At 40.3% G+C, this 26,265-nt stretch overlaps 1 protein-coding gene across 3 annotated transcripts in view; it reads right to left on the bottom strand.

Annotated features, from left to right (window-relative positions):
- Positions 1-372: 372 nt before the first annotated feature.
- Positions 373-26,265, bottom strand: part of st6galnac3 (ST6 (alpha-N-acetyl-neuraminyl-2,3-beta-galactosyl-1,3)-N-acetylgalactosaminide alpha-2,6-sialyltransferase 3) — a 79,018-nt gene continuing 53,125 nt past the window's right edge. For all 3 annotated transcript variants that reach the window (XM_051069871.1, XM_051069872.1, XM_051069870.1), the window contains 2 exons: positions 8,877-8,984; positions 373-6,341 (listed from right to left, as the gene is read on the bottom strand). In XM_051069871.1, the coding sequence (XP_050925828.1) occupies positions 6,152-6,341; positions 8,877-8,984 (298 nt within the window). In that variant the 3' untranslated portion in view covers positions 373-6,151. The remainder of the gene's footprint in view (positions 6,342-8,876; positions 8,985-26,265) is intronic.

The following is a 26,265-nucleotide window of genomic DNA, read 5'->3' as shown; positions in this document are numbered from 1 at the left end:
AATAAAAGTAAGACATGCACACGGGAAAAGTCTGGAAATCATATGAAGTTCTCAATCTAACAAAAGCACTTGAGGCATTTGAGAAAATGGCAACAAGCACAGGAAGTCGGGAGAGAATGAGTCAAATGCTACATAGAGACCTGAAGAGGTTTTCGACGTGGAGTCAGACAATCAAAAGTTCTGTCAGATCTGAACTCTCAACTCCACAATAGACGGTAATTATCTTGACTGATCACAGCAGGGAAAAGGAGCCAAAATAATGAGAGCGTTTTAAAACTGTGAGGAATAATGAAATGCACATCTTTGTTCCGCAGACCTCGAGACCCAGACGTTTTAATCAGGACTCTGTGTGTGTGTGTGTGTGTGTGTGTGTTTTTAAAGCCCGCTGTGTTTGAAGGGAAGCGACCTTCAATTTACTTTTTAACTGTGCATTATATGAGTAGTCCACCGCCACTTCTGTCGCCGAGCAGCTGAGGACAAGCAGTGTGTTTTTTTTCTCCATTTGCATATATATACAGCAAAATACAGAGAATAATGTCTCTACTTCAGGTTTGAAAATGACTAAAACTATTTTCAAGGAAACTTGAATGTTCAGAACATGAAATCAGACCATTTAATTGAAAACAAATGTGTTGCGGAAAAATAAATGCTTTGACATTTTTAAGAGGCAATGGACAACTTTTCCCCTCTAGCTTTGTCAAGTGGTGTTAATGTTCCCCCACTGTTCATTTAAGAAAGGTCGCCGCTAGGAAACGTGTTATTTATTTAGAGCTTTAACAATGAGTGTTTTTGGTTGCTAGCGGTAGCATTAGCATTAGCAACATGGCCGCCGCTAACAGCCTGACTACTGTCCAAACATTAAACAACCATTAAAATACCAATTTGAACTAAAAAAACCCTGACCTCAGTGCTGTGATAAAAGCAGAGTAAAACACTTGGCGCTGTTAACTGATAAACAGGTTTTGTTACTTACTGATCCAGTAGGAATAATGCCAGCTGACAGTCGGTTTTTGAAGTCTCTCCAAAGTCCCAGGGCTCTCGCCACAGTCGGACTGGCCATAGGAACAACCGGGACCTATCCCGGTGAGCCGATGGACCGTGAAACAATTCCAAAAGTCCAGAGCTGAATTTCTCTCCCTGTCTGACCCTGGTTCTCTCCGTCTGAGGTTCACCATCGTTTTGCTACAGTTGCTAGCACTTTCCCTCTTTGCCTGCTTCGCCTCGTCCGTCAACGGGGCTCGTTTTATTTTGCTGGGTAAAGTTTCCACAGTGACTCCGATTGTTCCACCAACCGCCATTTCCGCTACCGACAGCTAGCTACCGGGGAAAACAAACGCGCTGTCTTTCTGTTTTGGTTGCACAGTGGCAGCAGGGAAGGTGCACTTCCTTTGTGCCGTAAAGTGAGCCTTAGTTTTTCAACAAGAATTCACGACAGGTGCAAACAGACGTGTGTTCTGACCTATGACGTCAACAACCCCTGTAGCCCCATTTAGCCACTTGTTAGCAACCTTTTCTATTAGACACGTAAAAGCTTAAAAATCACAAGTGCAATATGTATGACGCATTTTATATCGTAGAGTAACACGTGAAAATGACTCGCGCTTGTGAGAACCACAAACGTTGCTTCAGGCATCTAACCAAAATCCTTAAAAAAAAAAAACAAACAAACAAACAAACAAACAAACAAAAAAACATTGACTTTGGGACGAGGGAACCGGAAAAGCTAAAATGCTAACGTACTTCCGGGTTTTTAGGACTCATTCCTGCAGCACTAGACAGGGAATCAATCTAAACGTGGTGATATTATTCCCAAGCCATTACGTTGTGCAATCAACATTCACTTCTCAGTGATAAGTTTAAGCCAAAAAAGTTGTCCATTGCCACTATAAAGGACTTAAAATTAAGTCCATGAATACCGATGCCAGCTGAGTGGAGGAAAAAAACGATACTTTTAGTTTTAAAGGATAATTTCGTATTTCTATGAGATTTTTTTCACTTCAAAAGAAATAGTTTGACATTTTGGTAAATATACTTATTTGCTTTCTAGCAGAAAGTTAGATGAGAAGATTGGCATCACAGTAAATATGAAGCTACAGTTAGTTTAGCTAGCATGGAAGCAGCTAGTCTGGATTTATCCGAAGGCAACAAATCTGCCTCTCACTTTGCCCACACTTTTATTCATGGTGTTACAGAGGCAATGTGTCTACAGTCCCCCTTCCTGTGAGCCATAAATGATTCATGGGAACCTATAAGAGGGCGTATTCTCCATAATATTCAGCATAATACATCCATGGGTATTCTTGCAGTGTGTTCTGGCTGAGAACAATGGAGTGTTTGTTGATCAGAAAATAACCCGAGTGCACAGCCTGAAGCAGCAGAAAATGTTGGCAACATGCGACCTGCAGCAGAAAAAAATGCTGCACACAAACCACTGCATCAACAAAAAATAAAAGCAACCTTTTTTTAAAAAAAAGAAAAAAAGAAGGAGAAGATGAACAGAAGAAACACAGTGATCTTCTTACAGTTGTGAGTGGACAATTTAAAACAAAATACAAGAAAAAACACAGCTAAAAATCAGATCATGGTGATAAAAGATGTCTCCCAGAAAAAGTTGATTTCTTATCTTGATGTTAAGTGCTTTACAATTTATGGTGGATATACTGTAGAGTAGGGGTAAAACTGATTGGTGGAAAGCTGCCAGATGACTGCACAATCACAGGCTGGAGTGGAAATGTATAAAAGATGTACATTAATCATGTAACATGCATGGCATATTCACGCTTCAGTATCTATGTCTGTTTTCCCACAGGAACAGAATAAAACTAAAACTCTTCCTGAGGCCCAGATCTTATCTCCAGTCTTTCTGAGCAGGAGAAGTAATACTGTAAGATGTTTCTGCTTTACATACATCGCGTGGTGGATATTATGATCCGCAGCTGCTCGCAGTGCAGGGACTGAATACCTCTCAAGTTCATGTCCTCCCAGAGGAAATCGGACCCGTGACCCTGCCTGTGTTACAGCCATCTACTATCTGCTGAGCAACACCAGGAGGAATTTAAAATAGAGTGTTTTTACATTTTGCTGATGCTCTTGTTGGCCAGGTTGACTTACAATGAGTGACAAGGTGACAACAGGACAGACGAGTATTGAGTTCTGAGCTGCAGGACAGTCTCTGTATGTGCAGGTGTGTGTTGCTCTGTCTGGGAGAGATCAGATTTTTCTGTTCCTGATGCGAAAACAGCCAAACACGTTTCCAAACACGGCGCAGACACACAAACCCCCATAAGCATGATTTTGGTGATTTGCAGTTTAAATACCTTGAGATGTCTTGAGTTAAAACTGGGCTAAATTTGACAAAACAATCCCAACTCTGCTACATTAACAGCTTTTTCTGGAGCTTTCATCCATGTCACAGTCTTTGTCGGGAGAAGGAGTTTGCTCAGTTGCCATTGAGATGTATATGTTGATATGTAAGCTCAGTAGCTGTTGTTATTTCATCCATAGCACCTTTAAGACTTCTATAAAGTGCTCAAGAAAGTTCATTCTTGACTTAGTTGAGAAAAAGCAGTTTGACACAACAGTTACGAAGTTAAATATGCTTTAAAAGTTAATTCTTTTTCATTCAGATGGTTTTACGAACTAAGGAACCACAAAATTACACTGCATGACCATGTTTGTTTTTCCACTGCATCTGAAAAACCATGAAGATTAGGCAAAGTGGGAAGATAATGGATCAACAAACAATTTTCTTTGTTGGATCATGTTCAAAATTTGTGCCACAGAGAATCGTGGTTTTCTTTGTAAGTTACTGTTGTACAGCTGAGGTTTAAACGTCAAAAATGAACTTTCACACTCAATCTGCTGAGTGTTTCATGGTTATTTCATTGTTCTTTTCTAGACTAATCAAAACGGACAATGTAATTTTGTTTTTGTTTTTTTACATCAATTAACATTAAATTGTAACTGACCAATCAGCACTGTAAATTCCTCCCATTAGAAAGTCCTAGTCTCACTGCTGGGAATTGTTTTTAGGCCCAGGAACTAATTTTAGAGCCTTGCTCCTCTGGTTTAAACAGTTTGATTGAAAATTAAGTTTGTGAGTTTCAAAAAATGTTCATGGAAAAGCTCTTGCAGTGGAGAAAGGCAGGTTTTCTAGACATCTAAAAATAACAATTGCTTCAGCAGGATTTCAAAGAATATGTTTCACTGTGTGGGTTTAACCTGTATTGACAATGTAGTCGGTGAAGTGCTGTTGAAACAGTGTGAAGGATCTAGCAGACAAATTCAGCCCAAAAACTACTTCTGTCAAGCTATTGTTTCCAGGATCAAAAATGGACTTTCATGCTTATATTTAGCCCAGTTTTAACCAAAGCACTACATATCCATAGTCCTGCAAATCACCAAATCTCTGTTTACAGAGAGATGGTCCTTAAAATGGAGTGCCTGTGTGTGAGAGTAAACACTACATTGCAGCAGAAGTAAGATTGTGAAGCTCAGCTGCAGTATATTACAGTCGTCAGGGACCCTGCGCATCAAGTCGCCTAAATTAGAAGTCTTTGAATCCTTCCAGTCCTCCCCTGTGGGCCGCGGCTCTGACCGGGACACTAATCACAGCCTCAGGAGGAGGATAGGGGTGGGAGGTGAGGTGAGGTGGGAGTGTCTCAGCCCCCTCCATAGCTACCAGCCAACCTACACACCTCAGCACTTCACTGATTATTCTTTTGCTGTCCTGGAACAGATGCATTCAAATGTAATGGCCTGAACCAGGAGACACGCACGCCGCCTCCAAAGACAAATGGGAAGATGTGTTCACACAGTGATACTGTACACAAAGAGGCACAAAGCTGGACGAGAAGATGAGTGAGAAAGAGAGAGAGAGAGAGAGAGAGAGAGCATCTTCTCCTGTCTCCATACAATGAACTGCAGAGTATATTGCAGGCACAAAACGATAATAGAATACAATTAACTTCAAATGGTTTCACTGCACACATAAATCTCTCCCTCAGCGGGGTCACAAATGACTTAACTCCTTCCGTAAGGATGGGGTTTCTAATTGCACATTGCTCTATATGCTGTGATGCTCATATTATCAATGGCACACTGTTAAAGAGCGTTAGGAACTTATCTCTGCAGAATAAATTAGCATCTGGACATCAAGCCAACACCAAAAACATGTCTCTTAAAATTCAATTTCACAGCATTATTTAAAAAGAAACAAAGCTGACATCTTTAAGGTGTGTGAGTCAACACACAGCATAACAACCAAGCATAACAATAAAAAAAAGCAGATATACATCTACTCCTCTGGTTCACCTATGAGTATGACTGAAATCAGTTTTTTGCTCACTTGTGTTTTCTTTTTCAAATGACCTTGTCTGTTGAAGCATCTTTAGTTGGAGCAGAGAAAATTGAAGCTGACAGAGCATCTGCCTTCAATACCCCCTCAGTCAAGAGACGAAGGCCGGAATGATACTCGTTATAGATTAATTACAGCCTGACAGAAAACAGTCACGCAGAGGAAACAGAGCGGGCAAGCTCGTCAGACGTCCATGGCAACGTGACTTGTCTGGCGGCCGCTGAGCTCCTCTTCAGCTACAGTCCTGAATAAGATTTGAATTCAACCTTAGCAATGTACAGAGCCTGCGGACATCTGAGCTGCTGAGGCCACTGCAAGTTGACGGATGGATGTGTCTTTTTTGTGTTGTTTTCTCCTTTTTTTTAAAGTTAAGTTTTCAAGCCATCCTTTTGCTAAACTCACAGAGCAGCGAATGGATCGATTAGTCAGTGCAGAGCAGTGTGCTGTGCACTTCCTTCAGCTTTCAAATTCAGGAGAAAAAGACTCAATATTCAAGGAGTAGGAGATATGCTTTTTCTATCCGGGTTGGTCAAACCTTAATGGAGATTTGTCTGATTGAGTGGTTGTCAAATAAACAAGTGCCTGGATGTTGGAGGCGCCACCCCTAACCAACCAGGACTTGACAAACGACCCTCAACACACCTTTTTCATATGGATATGGATGGAATTTGTGCACCAGATGGACGTTTGTGCACATTATGGAGCACGGTTTCTGTCAGTGTAAAGATTCAGCTGGTCCTTGAACGATGATGACGATGATGATGATATGGTATCTCCATGCTGGTTCAGCCAGGGTCACGACAGCTGCCACGGAGGGTTGAAGAACTTGATGGCGTGAGTCTTGGCCCACTTGGCGAACACAGATTTCTCTGTGATGAAGCGATGTCCTCCATAGGGGGCGCTCTCGTGGAGCTGATACTCCGCACACTCGTCCCGGCTGCCGGCCTCGTAGTAGTGGTAAGGGACCTTTCTGTAACCCTCTGTCCTAAAGGGGAGAGAGGAGAGAGAGGAAAGATCATATAACCCAGTTCATTAAAAGGGAAAAGCCTTTTGTTGCTCCAGGGGGAGCTGTCAGCGACGGTTGAGTCTGAAGACTATCAGTTTGAAAAAGAAAGAATACTGGAGGTGTGGCTACATTAGCTGCTTCTAGCATAACAGCATAACACACCTGAATCTCTGACCAAACTGTAGGTGACAGAGTTGCATTGTGGGTTATGTAGGTGCCGGGTTTGGCAAAGAAAAAGAATGCAATAAAAAAAGATGATTACGCTGGATCTGTTACATTGATTTCAGTCCTTTTTAAAAACTGTCCGTCCTGAGCACTGACCTCAACCCCATCCAACACCTCTGGGATGAACTGAAAACGCTGACTGTGAGCCAGGCCTTATCACCCAACGTCAGCGTTGCACTGATGATCTTGGGGTTGAATTAGAGCAAATCTCTGCAGCCAGGTTCCAAAAATGTTGTGGAAAACCTTCCCACAACAGAGTGGGCTGTTACTGTTACATTAGGCTGTTAGATTAATACCTATGGTTTTGGAGTGAGACCTTCAACACAGAAAATGTCCTTGTTCCACAAGAAACGCACTGTATTCTACTCTACTCTGTTATGATTTGATTAAATAAGATATGTTGTGATGAAAAGAGCTGAAATTGCTTTTGCTGTGTCAGCACAATATAAGTTTAAAGCATTACTGTTATTTTAATTCAGCTAGTTTTATAAACAATAAAAAATATGTATATCTAGATAAAAGTATCATAATTATTGTAGTTTATTATAATAGTATTGTTTAAATTTAATTTTAATCGCGAGGCTACATTTAAAGCCGCTTCATACTCAAAATGTTTTTTCTTCCAAACAGTTTGGTACAAATTCCAGTGAGCATAAAACAAGTGTCCTTAGTTTTGGTTTGCTCAGCTTTACAAACTATTTTGTGAAATAATGAGCAAGCTTAATAATTAAACTGAGGATCCTTCAGGACAGCGTTCATCAATTTGAACTGAAGCTGCCCCCAGCAAAATTCTCCACTCAGCAGGTTTTATCCATTTTAAAAGCTGCTGTTGGCAGCCAAAAATATTCAGTTAATACTCTTTTAACTAAACTGCACTTATTTGTAAAACGTCACGACCAGAGTTGTTTCTATTCTGAGCCAAAGTAAATCTGAGAACATCCAGAAAACTGAGTGATGTACAGCAAAGGAATTAAAGCCATCCTGACCTGAATTCCTTGATGAGTCAGTCTGTTTACAGTTTGCATCTTCAAACCATTAAAGAATGTGGAATCAATAAAAACAGGCGCAGTAGAATAGATTCATTGTGCATGCTGCAGTTGGTTCCTAATAGCGAGTGACAGCTTTTTCAAAGGATGACTTGTGTAACAATCACATTGGGAGAATGAACACAGACTGAAGAGAAACAGCCATCACAACAGCCAGCCAGTGAGTCCACAGAGAGACAGCGACTGTGGCTGTCTGCCAGCATACAGTAATACACAGCCCAATCACTGGCTCTCCTCTCTTTGTGTCACACGGAGATGCACGCCGGCGTTAACAGATAAATTCAATTTCGCCCTCTCTGCTGCACCTGTTGAAGTCCTATTACCACACTACTGCTGAGGTCAACTTGACTAAAGCTTCGAACATCATCACACAAAACATCGTTTCTTCTTCCTGTACCGGAGCACTTGCCTGCCAACAGTACTTTGGGTGACACTAAATTGTCCATTCAGAAACTCAGGGATGCACAATATCCTCCTGTCTCATGCAGGACAGAGGGAAATAAGTGAGGGAGGCAGGGAGAGAACGCTGGCCCTTAACTGCCTCACTGAATCATAAAAATCCTCCGCGCTGGTTGAATTATCGCTCTTCTCTGCCATGCATCTGGGGCTGTTTTTATTTCAGCTCCTGCTGTGCATGGGGAACACGGAGAGGATAAAAGGCAGGATTTTCAGCATGCATTAGGTAAAAGTGTTTGATTCGGGGGATTGAGAGAACTCAGGTTGAGCTGCGAGAGCGGAGGGGAGACGTAGGGAGAGAGAAGGGGGAGTCCATCAAGGCTGAGATGACTTGAGACTGAGCAGCCGTGCCTGGAGCAACAGCATCTTGTTTGTCATCCCTCCTATGGCCTCACAGCCAGACAGTAATCACTCACCCAAGAGTCAGAAAGAAGACGACGGGACAATATACAAATAAAACTTTAAGCAGGAGGAGGAATTGGGTGCTGCAGCCCAGCCACCCGCAGCGACGGAGACTCTGCAGCCTGCTGGGTATTCTAGGCAGGAAAACATAATGGTATTCACGGCACAGAGAACCCAATATGGATTTCAGCATAGAAATTCAGCCATTAAATCCAAACTGAGGCATTGGAAATGTATTCCAACAGGGCAGTCCGCAGTTATGGAGGGCTGTGATTGGCCAGCGCTGCTATGAATGTGAATCTAGTTACCGAAGTTTTGTAGGAATGTGTGCATTTTTCATCCCAGCAGGGAGAGGAGGGGGAGGGGGTGATGGTTGGTGTCTTACTTGCAGTAGGTGTCATTTATCATGCCGTAGATATGGATCTCTTTGCACATGTCCATGGCGAGGATGAGGGTGAACCAGCCAGTGCTGAGGTAGGAGCCGGACTGGATCCTGCAAAACACACATAATACAGATCTTCTATTATAATATTCATTTGCATAAAAATCTCCAAAAATATATTGAAATGAAAACATCTACAGAGTTTCCAGAATGCTGTCTCTCTGACCTTTGTACTCTCTGCTCTGGCGTGCATGTAATGCAGCTGATCTGAGAATTGAAATGATTCTAACAGATGTTCTTATTGTAGGCTGCGCTGGATAACAGCCTCAGATAGGGATCGAAAAATGCAAATTCGAATGTAAATGTTTCTACAGAACAGCACGACACCCCTCAGATGTATCACGTCTATCACACTGTAACTTTTAGAATGAGTCATTTCTCTTACTTTAAAGACCCATTTACCATTGTGAGCATTAACAGTTTAAGAGGCTGTGTACGCTGAGAAAATGTGCAGGATTCCCTTTTCAATATGAGAGAGAGAGACAGTTTATTGGGCTGTTGAGCAGCGCACTGCAACAAGCCAACAGGAGTACATGTTGCTCCCTGTGAATGATGCAGGAACCCCGTGGGCCAATCAATAACAACATACATAATCCTTTCATCAGCATCAGACTCGTGCTGTATGAGTTATGTGGCCTATCAAAGTTAAAAAGTGTAAGCTTTGATCATTTTCAAACACAGAACACACGGCTGAGACGCACTGAGGTTTTGCCGAAACCAGACTAGTAGTGTGTGAAGTGGGTCATAAAATATACGCTCCTAGTCCCCGCAAGGCAGGGGGGCCCCACACTCCCCGAGGGTCCCGCCTCTCAGCAATGCAAAATACTATGAGGAGCCTTAGACTGTATAAATTAAAGCGAGTGCACAGCATGACACTGATAATGATGTAGGAAAAAAATGAGAGTGTGATACAGAATTCAGCACAGAGATTATGGAGGACCATAGGTGTCATGTGAATGGTTATAAAACATTCAAACAATTACAAATGAATTAGGGTTGGTTATTGTCATCATCAAACAGCCTATTTGGATGATTAATTGATTGTTTTTTGCATAAAATGTCAGAAGTGTTTGTTATAATTCCGTCCAAAAACCCACAGATGTTCGGTTTCCTATCATCAGTCAAAAAGACCATAAAAACCTAACATTTTGCATCTATAAATACATCATTTAAAAACATTATGAATACCTAGATAAATTATGGAAATTCAAAATGAATTTGAATATACAGCTTTAAAAAAGAAACAGATTATTTGCATGGCCCCTGTGGCCCTCCATGAGAGATGGCCAAAATTAAAATACCAAACTGGGGCTCAGAGGCAGTAAACAAAAAAGAAACTGCATAATTTACTGTCAAGTTTCATAAAATAAAATTGATGATTGGAACAGTTAATCCTGTTAGCTGTGATGTATCCTGTCAGAGATAGCAGAGCAGAGACTGTGTGTCGTTGTATGAAGTACCATGGACAGCTCCTGCATCACTGGCTGTCTCAGGATCAGCACCTTGGACAGCGGTCGACACAGACACTGGTTCAATATGATCTAAAGCTGCAGTTCCCAACATGTTTGGCTTGTGACACACAAAATCAAAGGAATATCTATTTGTCACCAGCTTTTACCAGTTAAACAAAAGAATGATTTTCTCTCCTTTTTGTTTTATGTTGATCATTTTCAGAGATAAAATCCTTTAATTTGATATGGTGTTTTCTCTGTTCTTACATCCTGTTAATCATCTCTTGATCCTTGTGGGGACCTTGAACCACATTATCAATTATCTAAATGATATTTGTTCAGGAAATCAGGAGGATGGTACAGAATGTGGGCTGCTGTGCATTAAACATAATGTATGTTTGCTGTTGTGCTGTGAGAGCAGCTGGCATATGAATGATGTAGGTCTGAATGGTAACTATGAACATAGTTAATTTCCTAGACCATTCAAATCTTAACTATTCTTACCTTATTCTTGTTAAGTGTGTTGTGTAGTACAATGATGGGGAAGACACCTAATTTGTTGCCTCTTGTCAAATGTCCATTAATGCCAGTTTTTCCAATTATATACAATTAGGAAGTATGATTACAAGCTATTATAAACACGGATCCTATTACAGCAAAAATAGAAAGACAGTGGGGGTGTATGATTGCACTGAGCTGAGAGGAAAAAAAGAAAGGATGGTCTACTGAAGGCAAACTGCAAAAGACCCCACAGATTTGCATTACAGTGCTGTGACCAAAATGTTGCATTTGGGTTTAAAATTTTGACCTTTAATTTAAGTGAGTTCATAAGGCCAACAGCAGCCATTTGTAAGGATACCGTGTGTGCAGCGGGTTCTGACAAAGTGGAAGTTATACACTTACTTACTTTTCATTATTTTTGATTTGGTTTGATTCATGTATGAATTGTTCCCGCAATATGGGATGATTGAAACGTGGTGTTAAAATCCAAGACAGACAAAAAAACATGGAAAATGACACAATAAAAATCTTTAAAACCCAATAAAAAATCATTATAGCATAAAAAGTGAGGCCATAAAAACTGGATAAGAGACTCATATTTCGCAAACTTTCAGTGTTACAGAATCAAATCACAGCAGGTAGTTACATTTTTTAGGATTCTAACAATTGCCAGAAAAGGTTTTATTATGAAAAAAGACCATTGTCTAAACATTGCATTCACTGTGTTCACAATAAGCAGACTCTACCAAACACACACAGTGACCTCCTTAAATATATTCCAGAGCTGCTGCAAAATCTTATGCAAACACATGCATCATTAAATACAAGAGGGTCAAACTTTAAACACAGGAGAAACATTTACATACTGTAGGTTCCACATTTTTACATTTCATGGTTATCTGTGCTGCGGGTAAACAATGAGCAGGTGGAGGATGCAGCTTCTTCTTCAAGGACATTTGGGCACGACAAAGCTGTTTAGACACACATGCTTTGGGGGAGTGAACCTGTAAACTTTCTGATGATGGACAGTCTCCAAGCACATGAACGCCTCGCTTACCTCTGCTGCTTTCCTCACACAGTATGTATCTTTGGCGCTCAGTGATAACTGACATGGTGTTTCTGCTCTGCATTCTTCAGAGATAAGTTAAACACAGTGTGTGATACTGATTGTTTTGTGTCCTTGGTGCTCAAGATGATGAAATGTTTGTTGCCTGTAATATCTTTTTCTTGGCTTAAAGTAGTCATTTAAAAGCAGCCATATTAACCTACTGAGAATTGTCACCAAACTTAGTTCATGGCATAATTGAGCTCATTGTTTTTATTTTCTAGCTCACAACTTTGCTGTTTTTATCCACTTGCTCTTCTCATAACATCGTGTTCCTCCTTAAAAGCCCTAAAACCCACTGTGCACTTGCACCAAAAGGAAGAAAAACACAGTTAGTGACTACCTCGTGACCACACTGGTGCATTTAGCAGGTAAAGAGGAAGATATTCCCTTCAGGAGCCAGTGGAGACCAAACCAGAGCTAAAAAGGAGTCACTGTTGGACTCTATAAAGCTGAAATATGTCTTCAAGATAAGATAAGATAATCCTTTATTAGTCCCACAATGGGGAAATCAGTGTGTGTTGCTCTGTGTCTTAATGTGCAACTCTTGGCAAAGAAGTTTGTCATATCGACAATAGTGTAGTGTTTACAGCTTGTTTCCGAGTGGCCTCTGAAATAAAGTTCAATATATCTTATATAACGGCCAATTATACAATATAAACGGCTCTACAGTAAAATAAAAACCCTCACAATTCAAGATAAGACCTCGGTGTCCTTAGTGGCAGTTATGACCCTACATGGCTTTAGAGGAGTAAGAAAAACAACATTTCTAATGTTTTATTTTGGTGTTATTCCTTCATTGGCTGAGTAAAATCAGTAAAACACACTCAGATGAACCCACAATGCCAAATACTAATGACAAACAGCAGAACAAGCTGAAATTAATTTGGAAACCAATCAGCAAATGAAAGCGTTTCAGACATCATGACTGTAAAAATGTGTGTTTGAGGCCCCAAGTGCAGTTTGGCTTTTGAGTTTGGATAGCCCAACAAACTCACACATACGCACAGACACTGGGGTTGTGGGGAGGTGAAATTACAAAAAAATGCAATTTGTTGTAATAAGGGAGTGGAGGAGCACAGACGGGAAATGGCACATTATCACTGATACACAGCTCGGCAGCTCTCAGCTGTCAGAGCTGTCAACACATCACTATTACCCTGCATTATTCATTAGCCATTTGCCACTCTAGCAGTAGACACACAGACGCTCACACACAAAATCCAGGCACACATTCATACATTCACACACATACACTGCATCCCCAGACGAGGGCTGAATGTCCTGGAGCAAAAAAGCTTGCTGGAATAAATAAAAGTGGGTGGGATCTGCTGACCTGATAGCTGACATTTCAAAGCAGGAGGTGAGGACACGGAGAGAGTGACTGATAGAAGTCAAGGTCTACAACAGGCGATGTGTTTACCTATGACAATTATAATGGGACAGCTTTGTAGGAAATGATGCTGTTATTGCGTAGCCAATTTAAAAAAGAGATAAGGCATGGTGTGAAGCTGCGTTGGCAGGCGACAAATAACATCCAGAGCCTGAGGACAGAGAGAATGCAATTTGCTTGTTTTGTTAAAGCAGAAAAACACAGCCCTTTTACTCAAAGACGACAAACAAAAGGTGTCATGAGGTCTGGCTCGACGCTGCCTGGCTTTTTACCAAGTCTCTTTTAGTCCCCACTGCCATGGCTTTCTTGAAAAATGAAACATAATAAATTGTGTTTGGGCACGAACAGAGCTGGATACAAAAAGACAAAAATGAGAAAACACACATAAAACGCTCTGTTAAATCCCCCACCCCCCTCTCCTTTCTTTTCTCTCTCTCTCTCTCCAACACGAACCTGAGACAAGTGAGGCAGGAGTGATTGGGACTGACATGCTAGGACGCCGAGGTGCTACCGGCGCTGGGAAATGAAGGGTGTTTGAGAAATGAAGTCAGACACTCTGAGCGGGGTCTAAGTAAATAATCCCCTAAGTCTGACTGAGCTGGAGCTTGTTGTGCTTTACCTGCCGAGCGCCAGAGGCTAAGGAGCGATGGAGGACTGCCCAGGATCAGTGAGAGACTCCTCTACCGCCGAATCTGTTCAATAATTCGCACTTGACATTCACAGCAGGGGAGCTGTCCACGTGTGTGAGAAAATCCGCGCTGACGACCGGTTTAGTCGAACTGTGCTTTATAATGCCTCTGCAGCTGCACAAATATGATACGACACCTGTCAAAAACACTTAGAGGAATATAACTCAGCTGTATTGTGAGAAGATGATCCTCACTCTGCAAAGAAATCATCCCGACTGTGATAAACTGTTGTACGTCAGACAAAAGTGAATTATAATGTAATATCAGACAAATGCAAATATTCCCATAATCACAGCAGGACACCTGTATGTTGCCATTTTTCTGAATGTTCAAAGGAGCGCCTGCTCCCATCATGCACTGCTCAGCTTGAGTGTTAAACTAAACTTAGCTCAAAACTGAAGTGTAAAAAACACTTTTATACTTAAAGCTGCAGTTATTCTATATTTGCAATGGATCAAATGACCATGTGTAAAGTGAAAATGGTCATCCCCAGAGAACTATCACTCAACTGTTCCCCTCTGGTCCCCATGTTAACCATAACACCAGCATAATAACCCACTGAGAATTACCTCATATTTTCTGACCCATAACGTTTTCTATTTTGGTTCATTCTCACTGCTCCGATCAGCATCATTTTAAGCAGCAGCAGGCAGCTGTTTTCAGCTAAAACACTTAAGTAAACCCACCACAGCACAGCAACAAACAGCTAACAAAGTTAAAGACCAGCTGCTGAACACAGTGGAGCAGCTGAACAGCAAGATATTTCCCTCCGGGGTTGGCAGAGACCAAAAACAGAGCTAAAATCAGAGTTACATTCATCAGGTGGATACGTGCATGACAACAGATGGATGCTAATGTGATGTGTAAATATGCAACTGTTAAAATAATATTCACCACGTCAGCTTGACTAGTTGACAGTGTTAATGTTGTGTTTACAGTTTGTTTCACTGCACCCAAGTGGCCAAAAAAGTATAACTTATCTTTTCTACCTATTTGTGCTCACACACATGAAACCAATTAATTTCCTATTAACTCTTAGGCCCTCCCTCTTCTTTCCTCTAATTTACCATCTGAAATGTATTAGGGGCCTTCTTCATTCATTTAAAAGCTGCTGAATCAATAGTTTACTGCATCCTTAATTTGTAAAAAAAAAAACTTTTTAGACAAATTTAGGCCAGTATTAACCTGGACATCCAGACATCGTGTGACTTGCAAATTTGTGCTCACTCAGAATTTCCAATGGCTTCCTGTTGTTCTCATTTTCTCGAGGGAGCCATTTTATACACTATTATGATTATTGTGTTAGTGATAAGGAGCTGGATCTGTACAGTGCCTCCTGTTCTTTGAGCCAGGTCAGCTTGTACTTTCTGTGGAGTGACCCAGGCCCTCCCACACATCCATCATCCATCAAGTGAATTCAGACACAATCTAATGAGAGCATTTCAGACCAAACCAAGTCTCCTTCCTTTTTCAGAAGAGGGTGAACATTACAGCAGCCATCTCTCTCTTAATCTCTTTTTCTCTCTTCTCCTCTGCCTCAGAAAAACTGCCACTCGAGCAAAGCCTCAGTCTTATATTGTCTGGGTTTGCACAAGTACCATCCAACCACTGCACACAAACACAACTCCATTTTAAAGATGGGTTCTTCACTAGATGTGCTGTTTTAAAATGGATCTGAGCACCAACATGAACAGTAGCCTCGTCTATATCTCCTCTGTACTTCTCTTCCTTCCTCTAGATATGTGATTTTCTTCTCCAGGCAGGATGTAGCCTGGAAGGACTGTTTGTTATTAATTGATTACTCCATACAACAGAAGGCCACAAGACAAGTCGCTGTGTTTGCCCATGGGCGAGTTCTATGTAGAAGAACAACACACCGTGTCTTCCTGTATCTCTAAGCCAGCTGAGGAGCTCCTGGGACAAAGCAGTGACAAAATCCTGAGCAGAGCCGCAGGGTGAAAACGGCTTTTTTTGTTTTTTTGTTACACTTCTTTTGCACAGAGCACAGCAATTTATTTTAATGATGGAAATGAGCAATGCAGCTGTGTAGGCCTGCTGAGGCGTTTCTTAATCCTGCCAGGAGGCAATATGAAACATCGGGGGTGACCTCTCTCTCCCCCTTCTCCCTCTCTCCCTCTCTCCCTCTTACATACACACATAGTATATGGTAGTGTGTGCAATAAATCCTCCCTTCATGGTGGCTTCAGTGTTTGGTTTTTGTTAAATTTACCTGTGTGGTCATTCTGGAACCTGCAGTTTGTGGTGCTGTTGTGATGAGCTGTGCCTGTTGTTTAGCCTACCTTCATTCACTGGACAGGGTGGACAAAATAATAGGAACATCTTTCAATGCAACACAGTGCAGTTCAACAGCACCACAGACGACATCCTTCAAAACGATCACACAGTTGACTCAACTCTGCTTCTTAGGAGATTAAAAAATACAGTGAATATAATACAAACTATATATTCATATACACACTAAATACTGTAAACACTGTATGTTGTTTACATTGACAAGTACATCTAACAAGAAGTTCAAATCATCAAAACTTAGTAAACAGGAGGGATATATACATACACACCTACACAGAATAACATTATGGCAGTTTATGTATATAAAAAGATTATTTCTGTGGTCTGTGGCTGAGTCTCCAGCACTGCAGTGCTTCTGTCTTTCTACATGTGAAAAGGAAGCATGTCAGTTTCTGGCAGGGTTATGCATCCTTGAATAACTTTTTTAAAACCTTGATGAAATATTGTTATTACAACGTTGTATTCAACACTGAAAATGCGCTGCTGCTCACTATAAAATATTCATGTGGCACTGATTACAGACAAGGTCCACTGTTTGTCTCTATTCTATAAAAAAAGTGGCCACTTTCAATCTCAAGTTCATGGTTGTAAATTCCTTGTTTTGTTTAGGTTCAATTTTCAGTTTTTAATGATGAGATATTTTGTTAGTAGGATTTTCAGGGAGCACGCAAAAAAAAATGCAGTTCATTTTCTTCTCTTCTTTTAGTGGTGCACTTAAATGTTTTTATGGATGAAGGTTTGTGGCGCTTAAGCCGACTGGTTATTCTATGAATCTCCTCCGAACTTGCTCCCCTGGGTCAAGTTAAGTGTAATGAAACAGTATTTGGCTCTGCCCAGTTTAGCTTCTGGTGAAATAACCTGCAGGAAGCATCTGATTTCAAGACAAATGTCATCTTCTGAATTTGCTTCTGCTCCACATGCAACAGTTTGCAAAACTCTGGATGCAACCAAAGTTCCATTCAGGAGGCATTTTATCCAAATTTTAAAATTGTGAACCTCTCCCCATATTTTGCACTCGGAGCATAATCACGTTAAGTAGAACCCAAATGCACTTCACATAAACAGATGATGGTTTTAAAGGGTTTAATGGAAATCCAGAAAAATAAGAGAAAAGCAGAAGAGCTCCTACTTTCTAACTCCAGTGGCAGTTCTCTAACACCAACATGTACTAATTTTCAAGTTACATATTTTTTGGGGGAGCGTTATTACACAAAGATCCAGCCAACATAATTTCAAAGTGAAGGACCCAGCACCTTCCAGCTGAACACACAATCTATTTATAGAGAGATCAACAGGTGCAGGCAATGTCCCAATCAACACAAGTGTGAATCCTTAAACTAATTAAATCTGACTGAAACGAGAATGGAGCTACGCTAATGAACCACAAAGTCACAGAAAGAAAATGAAGCCCCGACTGTTACAATAACAGATGGGTGCATGATAGTTTAAGTTTATCCAAATTTATATTCATCATTATACTGCATACAAAGCCTTACTGATGTTTGTTTTGCAAAGTCGCTTTCTCTATTTTTGACATTAAAGCTCAGCCAACCTTTCAACACTTGAACAATCTCTTCATTTAAGTCTAGAGTTTCTCACAATAAAGCTGCATTCAGTACAGGCTGTATACTCCCACATCTGTTTCCTCTCGACACTGTAAAACTGTGACTGTACTTTTCAATGACACTGAAAGATATGGCTGATGATATTCCATAGTTTTCTTACAGTACACAAAGCAAAAGTATAGACTGTAGAGTCAAAGCCTGATACATCTTATTTCTCTGTACCATATAGAGCACTTTTGTTGTTCAAAAAAATATTAATAACAGATCACTGAGGCGCACTGTTGCACTGACATGTTCCTTTCATTGCTTTAGTTTATTTTGAGTCACCTTCCTGCTGCTGGAAACTCTCACTACAGCCCCAAAAATGTGTAACTCTGCAGCTGAAAATTGTCCCCAAGAAATACACTACTTCCTCATGTTTCATCGTCTGCTAAAAACTACAGTGCTCAGTTATTTTGGGAAGTTACTGAGCCTATTTCAAAATTTAAAAAAAGTATTTGTGAGCTGTTTTTAAATATTTACTTTTTCAGTAGGAACAAATGTGGTTTGGGGCTTTGTAACAGAAGAAAGAAAGTGTTGTTGGTCTTTTCATGTGATTTAGTGACACAGGGAAAAAAAGATACATACACAAATGCAAAGAGCAGGAACTCAAAGTTACTTATTCATTGATGCTACGTCAAAGTGCACACTTCCCACTCCTCTGCCAATTTAAATAATTCAGTTTTTAGTCTCTGCTGCTCACTCTGCCTCCACTGTACATACAGTATCTCTACAGCCCCTGTTCAATATATTTATATTAAGCTCAGTGCACCTTATTCAAGATTCAAGTTTTTAGAACACATAGGAGTAAATGAGGTCTGGAGTTTTTATTTTGGTAAAAGGTCTAAGTTGATTTTTGCTAAAGGCACTGTAGTAAGTAAGGAAGGTCAGTGCTTTGATGTTTGTTAAACCTTCCTCTGGCTGTTATTTAAACAAACGGCCTCTGTAATTACTGCGGTCAAATCTGTCTGCTTTTTGAAAATGAAGGAAAAAATGTATTGTCTTCAGATCTTTGGGAAACAGCCAGAATCCATAACAAAGTATGTTAGCATCTCTGGACGGTCGGCACATCAGGATTTCACAGTCTGGAGGAGCTGCACATGTTTATTTTAGTTCATGTTTTTTTTCTTTTGTGACTATTTTTAAATAAATGGACAATCAAGTGTAATTGGAGGTTAATAATCAATATTTTCATTCAGAAATTTCAAAAGTACTTTTCCAACCATTCTGCAGACAGACAGATTGTTTGGCCTTGGCAGAGGAATGTGCTCTACTGAGTGCTGTTCTAGTCTTTTATTTCTTTTATTCAAAAATAAATAAATAAATAAAATTCCCAAAAGGAAATTTTTTGAATTGCTTTCTCTATTTTGCCCTCTGATATGTAATGCATTATTTTCTTGGGGATTAGTCATTTGCACTGTAGTCCTTTAGGGCCTAGTGATATTGGATTTTAATCCCTTTAGGAATCTCTTTGTTTCTGGTTCAATATTCTTTGCCTTTTTCAAATTTACTCTCTCCAATGACCTTTTTTTCACCATTTCCTGTTCACACTCAATCTCTGTTCCTCTGTGTTTTTTTTTATCCCCTTTATCCAAAATTTCTCCCACTGACCCTTTCAACTCTCTTCTTCTTCCCCTCTCCCTCTGTTCATCCCTCTCGCCGCCGTACTCCTTGTTCTGACCCCCTGTTCCCTGCCCTCCCATCTCCCCCAAGTTAATGGCCTCATCATGCTCCTAAAACAGATGCCAATACGAGTGCAGGGAGAGGACAGGGGCAGAGGGCTGGTAAAAACAGACACAGAGGCTCTGAACTCCCCGTGTGGAGGCTGATGCCCCAGCAAACAGCCGACAGTCATGACACTGCACGCACATACTGCACAGAGGATTTTCTAAAGTGAAGTATCCACTGAATAATCCTGGGTAAAGTGCGCTTACTGCCACCGCAGTCAAATTGTGCACCATTTTAGTGATGATAGAGACCAGGAGGGAGAGGGAACAGACAACTCTGCAGCGGCACAATCATGATACCATGAAAAGTGGAATAGAAATTTATTCCCTGAAGTGTCCCAGAAAAATGTCAGAGCTTCAAAGTGTGCTGCTGCTGATGATAACACATTTATTCAGCTACATTGTCATCATTACTCAGCCTTTTCTAAAGCAAGATCCCACTTAGATCGTTAAGTACAATCTCTGCCTATTTGGAGCAGCAAGAGACATAGGTTAATTATCAGCTCCAAAAACAAACTTTTTAGGCACTTTTAAAGGTGGCCTATAACTGGTATTTTAGGGTAAAATACAACTGGGAGTTAAACAGTAAAATATGCCTCATTAATGCTCCTGCTGCAAACGTGAAAAATGGCAGATTTATTACAGTTAAGGTATTGAATCTGGCCACAGTCCAGTTCTGTTAAGGTCTGATGTTTCTGATAAAATGATGTGCCTGTCACCTTCTGAAGGTGCTTCATGCATCATTAATGTTGGAATTATTTAATTCAAAGCACAAACCAGTGATTAAAACTGAGCCTGAATCCCATTAACACAGTACAATGTTACATCTTGTAGCATGTAGACATCTTTGATTTGCATGGCAGACATTAACACACAGGTCAGAGGCAAACACTGATGACGATGAATACAATAAATCAATAGGATGCAGAAGCAATAAATATACAGTCTATATATTAAAAAAAAAAAATTATATACAGTAATAAATAATAAACAGTAACAGGTCAAGCCAAACATATAAACACTGGAAACACCACTACCCTCCTGGCCATCTCTGTGTTCATGAAATGTAAAATAATTAATTAAAATGTTTGCATTTAAGATATTTTGAAGTTGCACATGGTGCAAAACTAATCTGGTTCCAGATGTCTGAACCGTCACCCACATCTTTGATTTTTTCAGCCTACACTAACAGCTGAGCTATGTCCACAGCTGCAAGCGTTTGACAATGATAATTATATATACATATATTTCCTCAAGTGTGTTCTGTGTCGACTAAAAATGACAGAAAATGACAGGCAGGACACATACATCATTCGCAGCTCAACAAACTGCCTCCACCCTTCAAGAAGAAGTGAACTGAAGTGAAAATTCAGTCTTATCATCAGGCTAGCCTAAAAGGGCCAACATGCGCTGGTAGACTAATGTTGACCAGTTTACCTCTTGACAAGTGACTTTTGATTTTGCAGCTATCAAGTTATGAGCTGCTTTTATTCTGCACTTTCTTCCCTGGATTTTAAGAAGTTTATATTGACTGAAATGAGGGTGCATTATTGGTGTGAACATACCTGAACATTAAAGGTGGTATATGTATGTCTTTGCTATCGCTACATCGCCAGTGTTAGCATTAACAGCTGTTAACTTATCTGTCTAAATCTAAAAGAAATGTTAAAAGTGCTGCATCAAACTTTATTCCTTTACTTGCTGAGAGCTGTCTCCAGAGGTGGAAAGCAATGCCAGTGTTAACTCTTGCTTTGTTTCTGTTTTATTGCTGCTTTTCATCTACTGAAGTTAGCATGCTAACCAGCTAGCCCCAGCCTGTGCCATCTCATAACACCGCTTTGTGACAGAGAGTTGCTGTAGTGTCCAGTCTGCCCTCAGCCCAATGAGAGGATGAAAAAAGTCGCGCTTCTCAACAATGTGGCCTTGACTTAGTTTGGTTCAATTTCTTTTAATCTACCACCAATTTAAATGTTGTGGAGCAGAGAATAAGAAGAGAGGATATTCACAGCTTTATTTACTCCTGTGAATGTTTATACAAAACTAATATCTGTGACCGGGGACGAGGTGGACAGCTGCTGTGTCTCATTTTCTGGCATGTGGCTCCCTGCAGACTCTCTGTGCTGTTAGCATGATCCAGGCCGCAGTGTTCACTGACACGCTGCATGTGGAGAACATCTATCATCCTAACTTGCTCCAGTCGCAGCATTTGTCCCCTGTCGCATTTACAGAAAAAGCACCAACACCCAAATGACCGACCAGATGGTGCTAAACAGCAAAAGCCCAAAAAAATAACAACCCCCCACCCTGGTCTCAGACTCTCCTGCATCCTCACAGTGAACCCCCCCCTTAGCTCCTGCAGGCGAGAGGTTTCCACTGATCTCCTCATCTCCGCCTGGCACCCAGCACTTCAATAATTCTCTCAGAGTAGAAGATGTGATGCTTTTATGCCCACCACCACCCCAGCAGTTTTCTCTCATTAATTTCGCAGCACCCCAGTGAGTCTGAGGCGAAGACTCAAGAAGGAGACAACACTTACATACAACTTACATCTTTATCCTTTTTTTTTTTTTAGGTGTAAGGTGAATTTAGCTGAGCTGTTTGTTTTACAACTAATGTTTCTTCCTCCATGTCCTGGAGAAAAATAAATGCATGATTATGTCTCATGTTCCTCTTCAGCACTGAACCCTTGTAATTCATAAATCAGAGCCATTCAGTGTTAAGATTAAATTCAGTACAGTACTGCCTATAGCTTTGATAATGAATCATAATTAACCCCCTGTCTATTCCCTGAAATAAATCCATGCTAGGTGTCATTACCTTTGATGAAAAGATGAAACCTCTACCAAATTCTTTGACAAATTTTGACATAATAAAAAATACTATGCTCCTAATTTTCTACAGCCCTGAGGAGAAGATAATATTTTTACCACAGGAGAAAAATGTGCGCAAGATTTGTAATATCGTGTCTATTTATTCTTTTAATTGAGTTCAACTGCTTGCATTGAAATGGCTCAAAAGTGAGTCCAAGTCAAAAGCAGTCTGCCTGCATAGATAGTTGTTTCACACAATTACTACCCACAGTTAATTTCCCTGTCTCAGTCACACTCTGGCTAAAACTTCAAAGCAAATTTCTCTCCCGGTTTGTCTGAAACAAATGGGCAGATATTTCAAACTGATTATATAACCTCGTCTCTCATTTGAAAAGACAAAGCCAGATTAGTCGACTAGAGCTGAGCAGCGAACCGAAGTGTGCCACACATGCTAAGCATATTTTCCGTTATATTTTAGGGCATTTAGCTGACACGCTAATCCTCAGCAACACACAATGAGCGGAACAGTACATTCCTACTTTGGTTCAGCTCATTATAGTATTTTTAGTTATCAATAGCTCATGCTGTGTGCTAGGACTCTGTGTATTTTCAGTGCTCAGTGTCTGTCATAGGCATCGCCAGACCCCTTTTACAGGGGCACGTGCCCCAGTATAAATGGCACGATTAATTTTCAACAACAATAAAAGTTTATCATTGAATTAATTCAGATAATTACAGCATACTGACAGGAAAAGAATAGATGTATTTCTACTCAAACGTGTATAGAAGCTATAGCCTACGCGGGCTCAGTAGAACCTGTTGAAAATATAGTCACTGAAATGTCATTAAAATAAAGACTATAATCCAAAAAACTTACAACAATAACATTACAACAAAAGACAGACAGCAAAATACTTAAGCTTCTGCTCCATGAGATTGAATATTTCTGAGTATTCACTGCTTTTTTCGTTGGCTTGAAATGACTATTACCTACTTGGCACCTGATTTTGATTTAGTTTTAATCTTTTGATCTCCTCTAACTCCAGACCCTAACCCATCTGATAAGTTCCCTCAAGTGTAGTCCTATTACATCGTGAGCCATACAGCCGTGCTGAGGAACATGAAACTCCTTTGAAGAAATCCCACAGTAGCCCATGTCATATTTAGCGAATACAGAGCCAAGGAACATCTTTTTCAGGTTCGAGCAAGGGAACAAAGAACGCTTTGTCATGTCTCCATTCTGTGCCATATAAATCTGGGGAACATAGGAACTCCTTATCTAGGACAGCGAATAAATCAACCCCCAAATGTCAAAGTAACAGGATGTTACTGGGATTACTAATTGTGATGTAATTACTGAATTTCAAATTGTAATCCCTTACACTGCTTACTACTGAAAAACGTATTCACATTACCTGTTAGTAAGTATCACATTACTGCCCCACACTGCTGATCACAAACAAAAGTGTTAGACACAGGGAGGATGATGGGGGGACATTAGTTTCTGCACCAAATTTCACAGCAACTCATCAAGCAGTTGACGAGATATTTCGGTGGTGGACCGAGCGACAGACTGACGTTGTCATTCCTACAGCTACACAACTAGTGTGCCTAAAAGGGGAGCAAGTGTCAGACTTATAGCTACCCAACAGTGCCTGCATGTACCAAACATCATGTATACACTCTCCCACACAGGCCACTCATGGCCTGGTAATGAGTATGCACTCTGGTGTCATGGAAACAGGCCACCTGTCAACCAGCAGCCTTCCCACAACCCACCTGTCACCTATCAACAACCACACCATTTTATTTTGGGGGCGGGAGATTGAAATGCGGACGGTATGAATGGCAGTTGTGGATTTTAATTGTCTCTGAGAGAAAACCCCATGCCGGTTAAATATTGGCATTATTTAGTTTTTCATTTTCTTTAAGATTCAATAATAACATTTATCCTACTGTGTATCTTGGTTTAATTACACTGAACAATATACATCCAGTTCTATTAAGTCAGAGTTTATTTTCAGTCTTGTATGTTCTGTACTGCTGTTGTTATTTCTCCTCTTGCCTTTAACAGTAAAGTGGTGTAAAAAGCAGCAGAAAATGAATGTGACACGATTGCATTTGTTTTTGGCCACACCGTCTGATAACCTAAAGGCAAAAGATTACAGCTTCAGTTCATGTCTAGTTCAATTTACAACTTCTGCAACGTCTGCAGACTTGATAAAACAACTAACAGAGAGAAACCAAAAGGAAAAAATACTGTATTCATCAAATTGCTTCATTTCTTTGGAGCAGCTTATTTCTTTCAACACTGAAAATCCTATTTGCCAGTGCACCAGTAATGCATATTACTATATACTGAATTTAAAGAAGCAGTGAAATAAACCAGCTGATCAAAAATAAACAGACAATGTTGATAATCAATTAATTATTTAAGTTGTTTGTATGCTAACATTTGCTAATTAACGCTACACACAAAGTGCAGCTGAGGATGATGGATATGGATAATGATTTCTCTTACATTATGGTCTATTGAATATCTTGGATTTGGTTTGCAATTTCAAGACCTCTCCCCCTTGGGCTTTGGGAAAAGCTGATGGGCATTTTTTTTACTAGATTATAACATGGACTAAATTATTAATTGATTATCGAAACTGACAGATTCTAATTCAGATCCGTTCCTCTATACGATGTTGTTCACTTCAGCTCTGTGGAATTGAATTTCAAATGTAATTCATGCAACAGTTTTCTGCAGTTCATAGAACAATATCTTGATAAAAAAAGAAACCTAGACTTCATGGTTTATAAGCCTATTAGCTCCACTTATCAAAGCTCTGACAAACAGCCCCAGAGTAAAAGAATCCCATCATTATCCAAGACCTGAGCCAAGACCTTAACTCACTTCACAGGAGTAAACAGCATTTGTTTTGCTTTAAGAGGAGTCAAATTTATGCATTATTCAAAGTGAGTATGAAGTGTCTAGGAAGCGAAAGCCACATGCAGGTTGAGAAGTTTATCTTAACCAGTTGTAGTCAGGAGCATAAGGAGCAAGCTCTACTACATAACACCTTACAGTCTTTGCCCTCAAAGAGAAGAGAAGCAAAGCATCAGCCTCGGCAGAGTTAGTGCCATTTTTCTGCTCATCAGCCTTAGAAATAACACCGTCTCTGTGCACAAGAGCCATAAACTATTTATGAAGATTATTTGGTAGAAAAGGCGGAATAACAAATTGCAGAGGGTCAGAAGAGGTGAGCAGACGTCTGAATAGGTTTGGTAAAAGTGAGCCATTTTTACAACTCCAGGAAAAGAAAAAATAAATTATAAAAACAGGAGTAGAAAAAGAGTCTGAGGTAAGTGGCAAAGCTCTGCAGCCTATTCAACATGTTAATGGGATGCCTGTCCAAGACCAGGGGAGTAAAAACCAAGGATTAGCAAAACAGATGAGGACCAACTTAAGAAATTTCTCCAGGGACAGAGATCAAGACAAAGACCTAAGATCCAGAATTACACACAGAACTACTGATTATCATTGATTTAAAGCTCAATAATCAATTAATCTCACTCGCACTGTTGAATAATTTAGAGCAGCCTCCTCTCTCTGCACCTCAGGGAGCTTCACAATAGGGAGTAATCCCATGTAAAAGTCCAATAACCATGGCACTATTAAGTTTTCCCCCAACCAACTGCTCGGGCTGCTCTTAAGCCACACCGGGTCCCCTCTCTTACAGTAAAGAAGATT

The sequence above is a fragment of the Lates calcarifer genome, linkage group LG4, assembly GCF_001640805.2.
Source record: "Lates calcarifer isolate ASB-BC8 linkage group LG4, TLL_Latcal_v3, whole genome shotgun sequence".
NCBI lineage: Eukaryota > Metazoa > Chordata > Actinopteri > Centropomidae > Lates > Lates calcarifer.
This window is presented reverse-complemented; position numbering and strand designations above follow the sequence as displayed.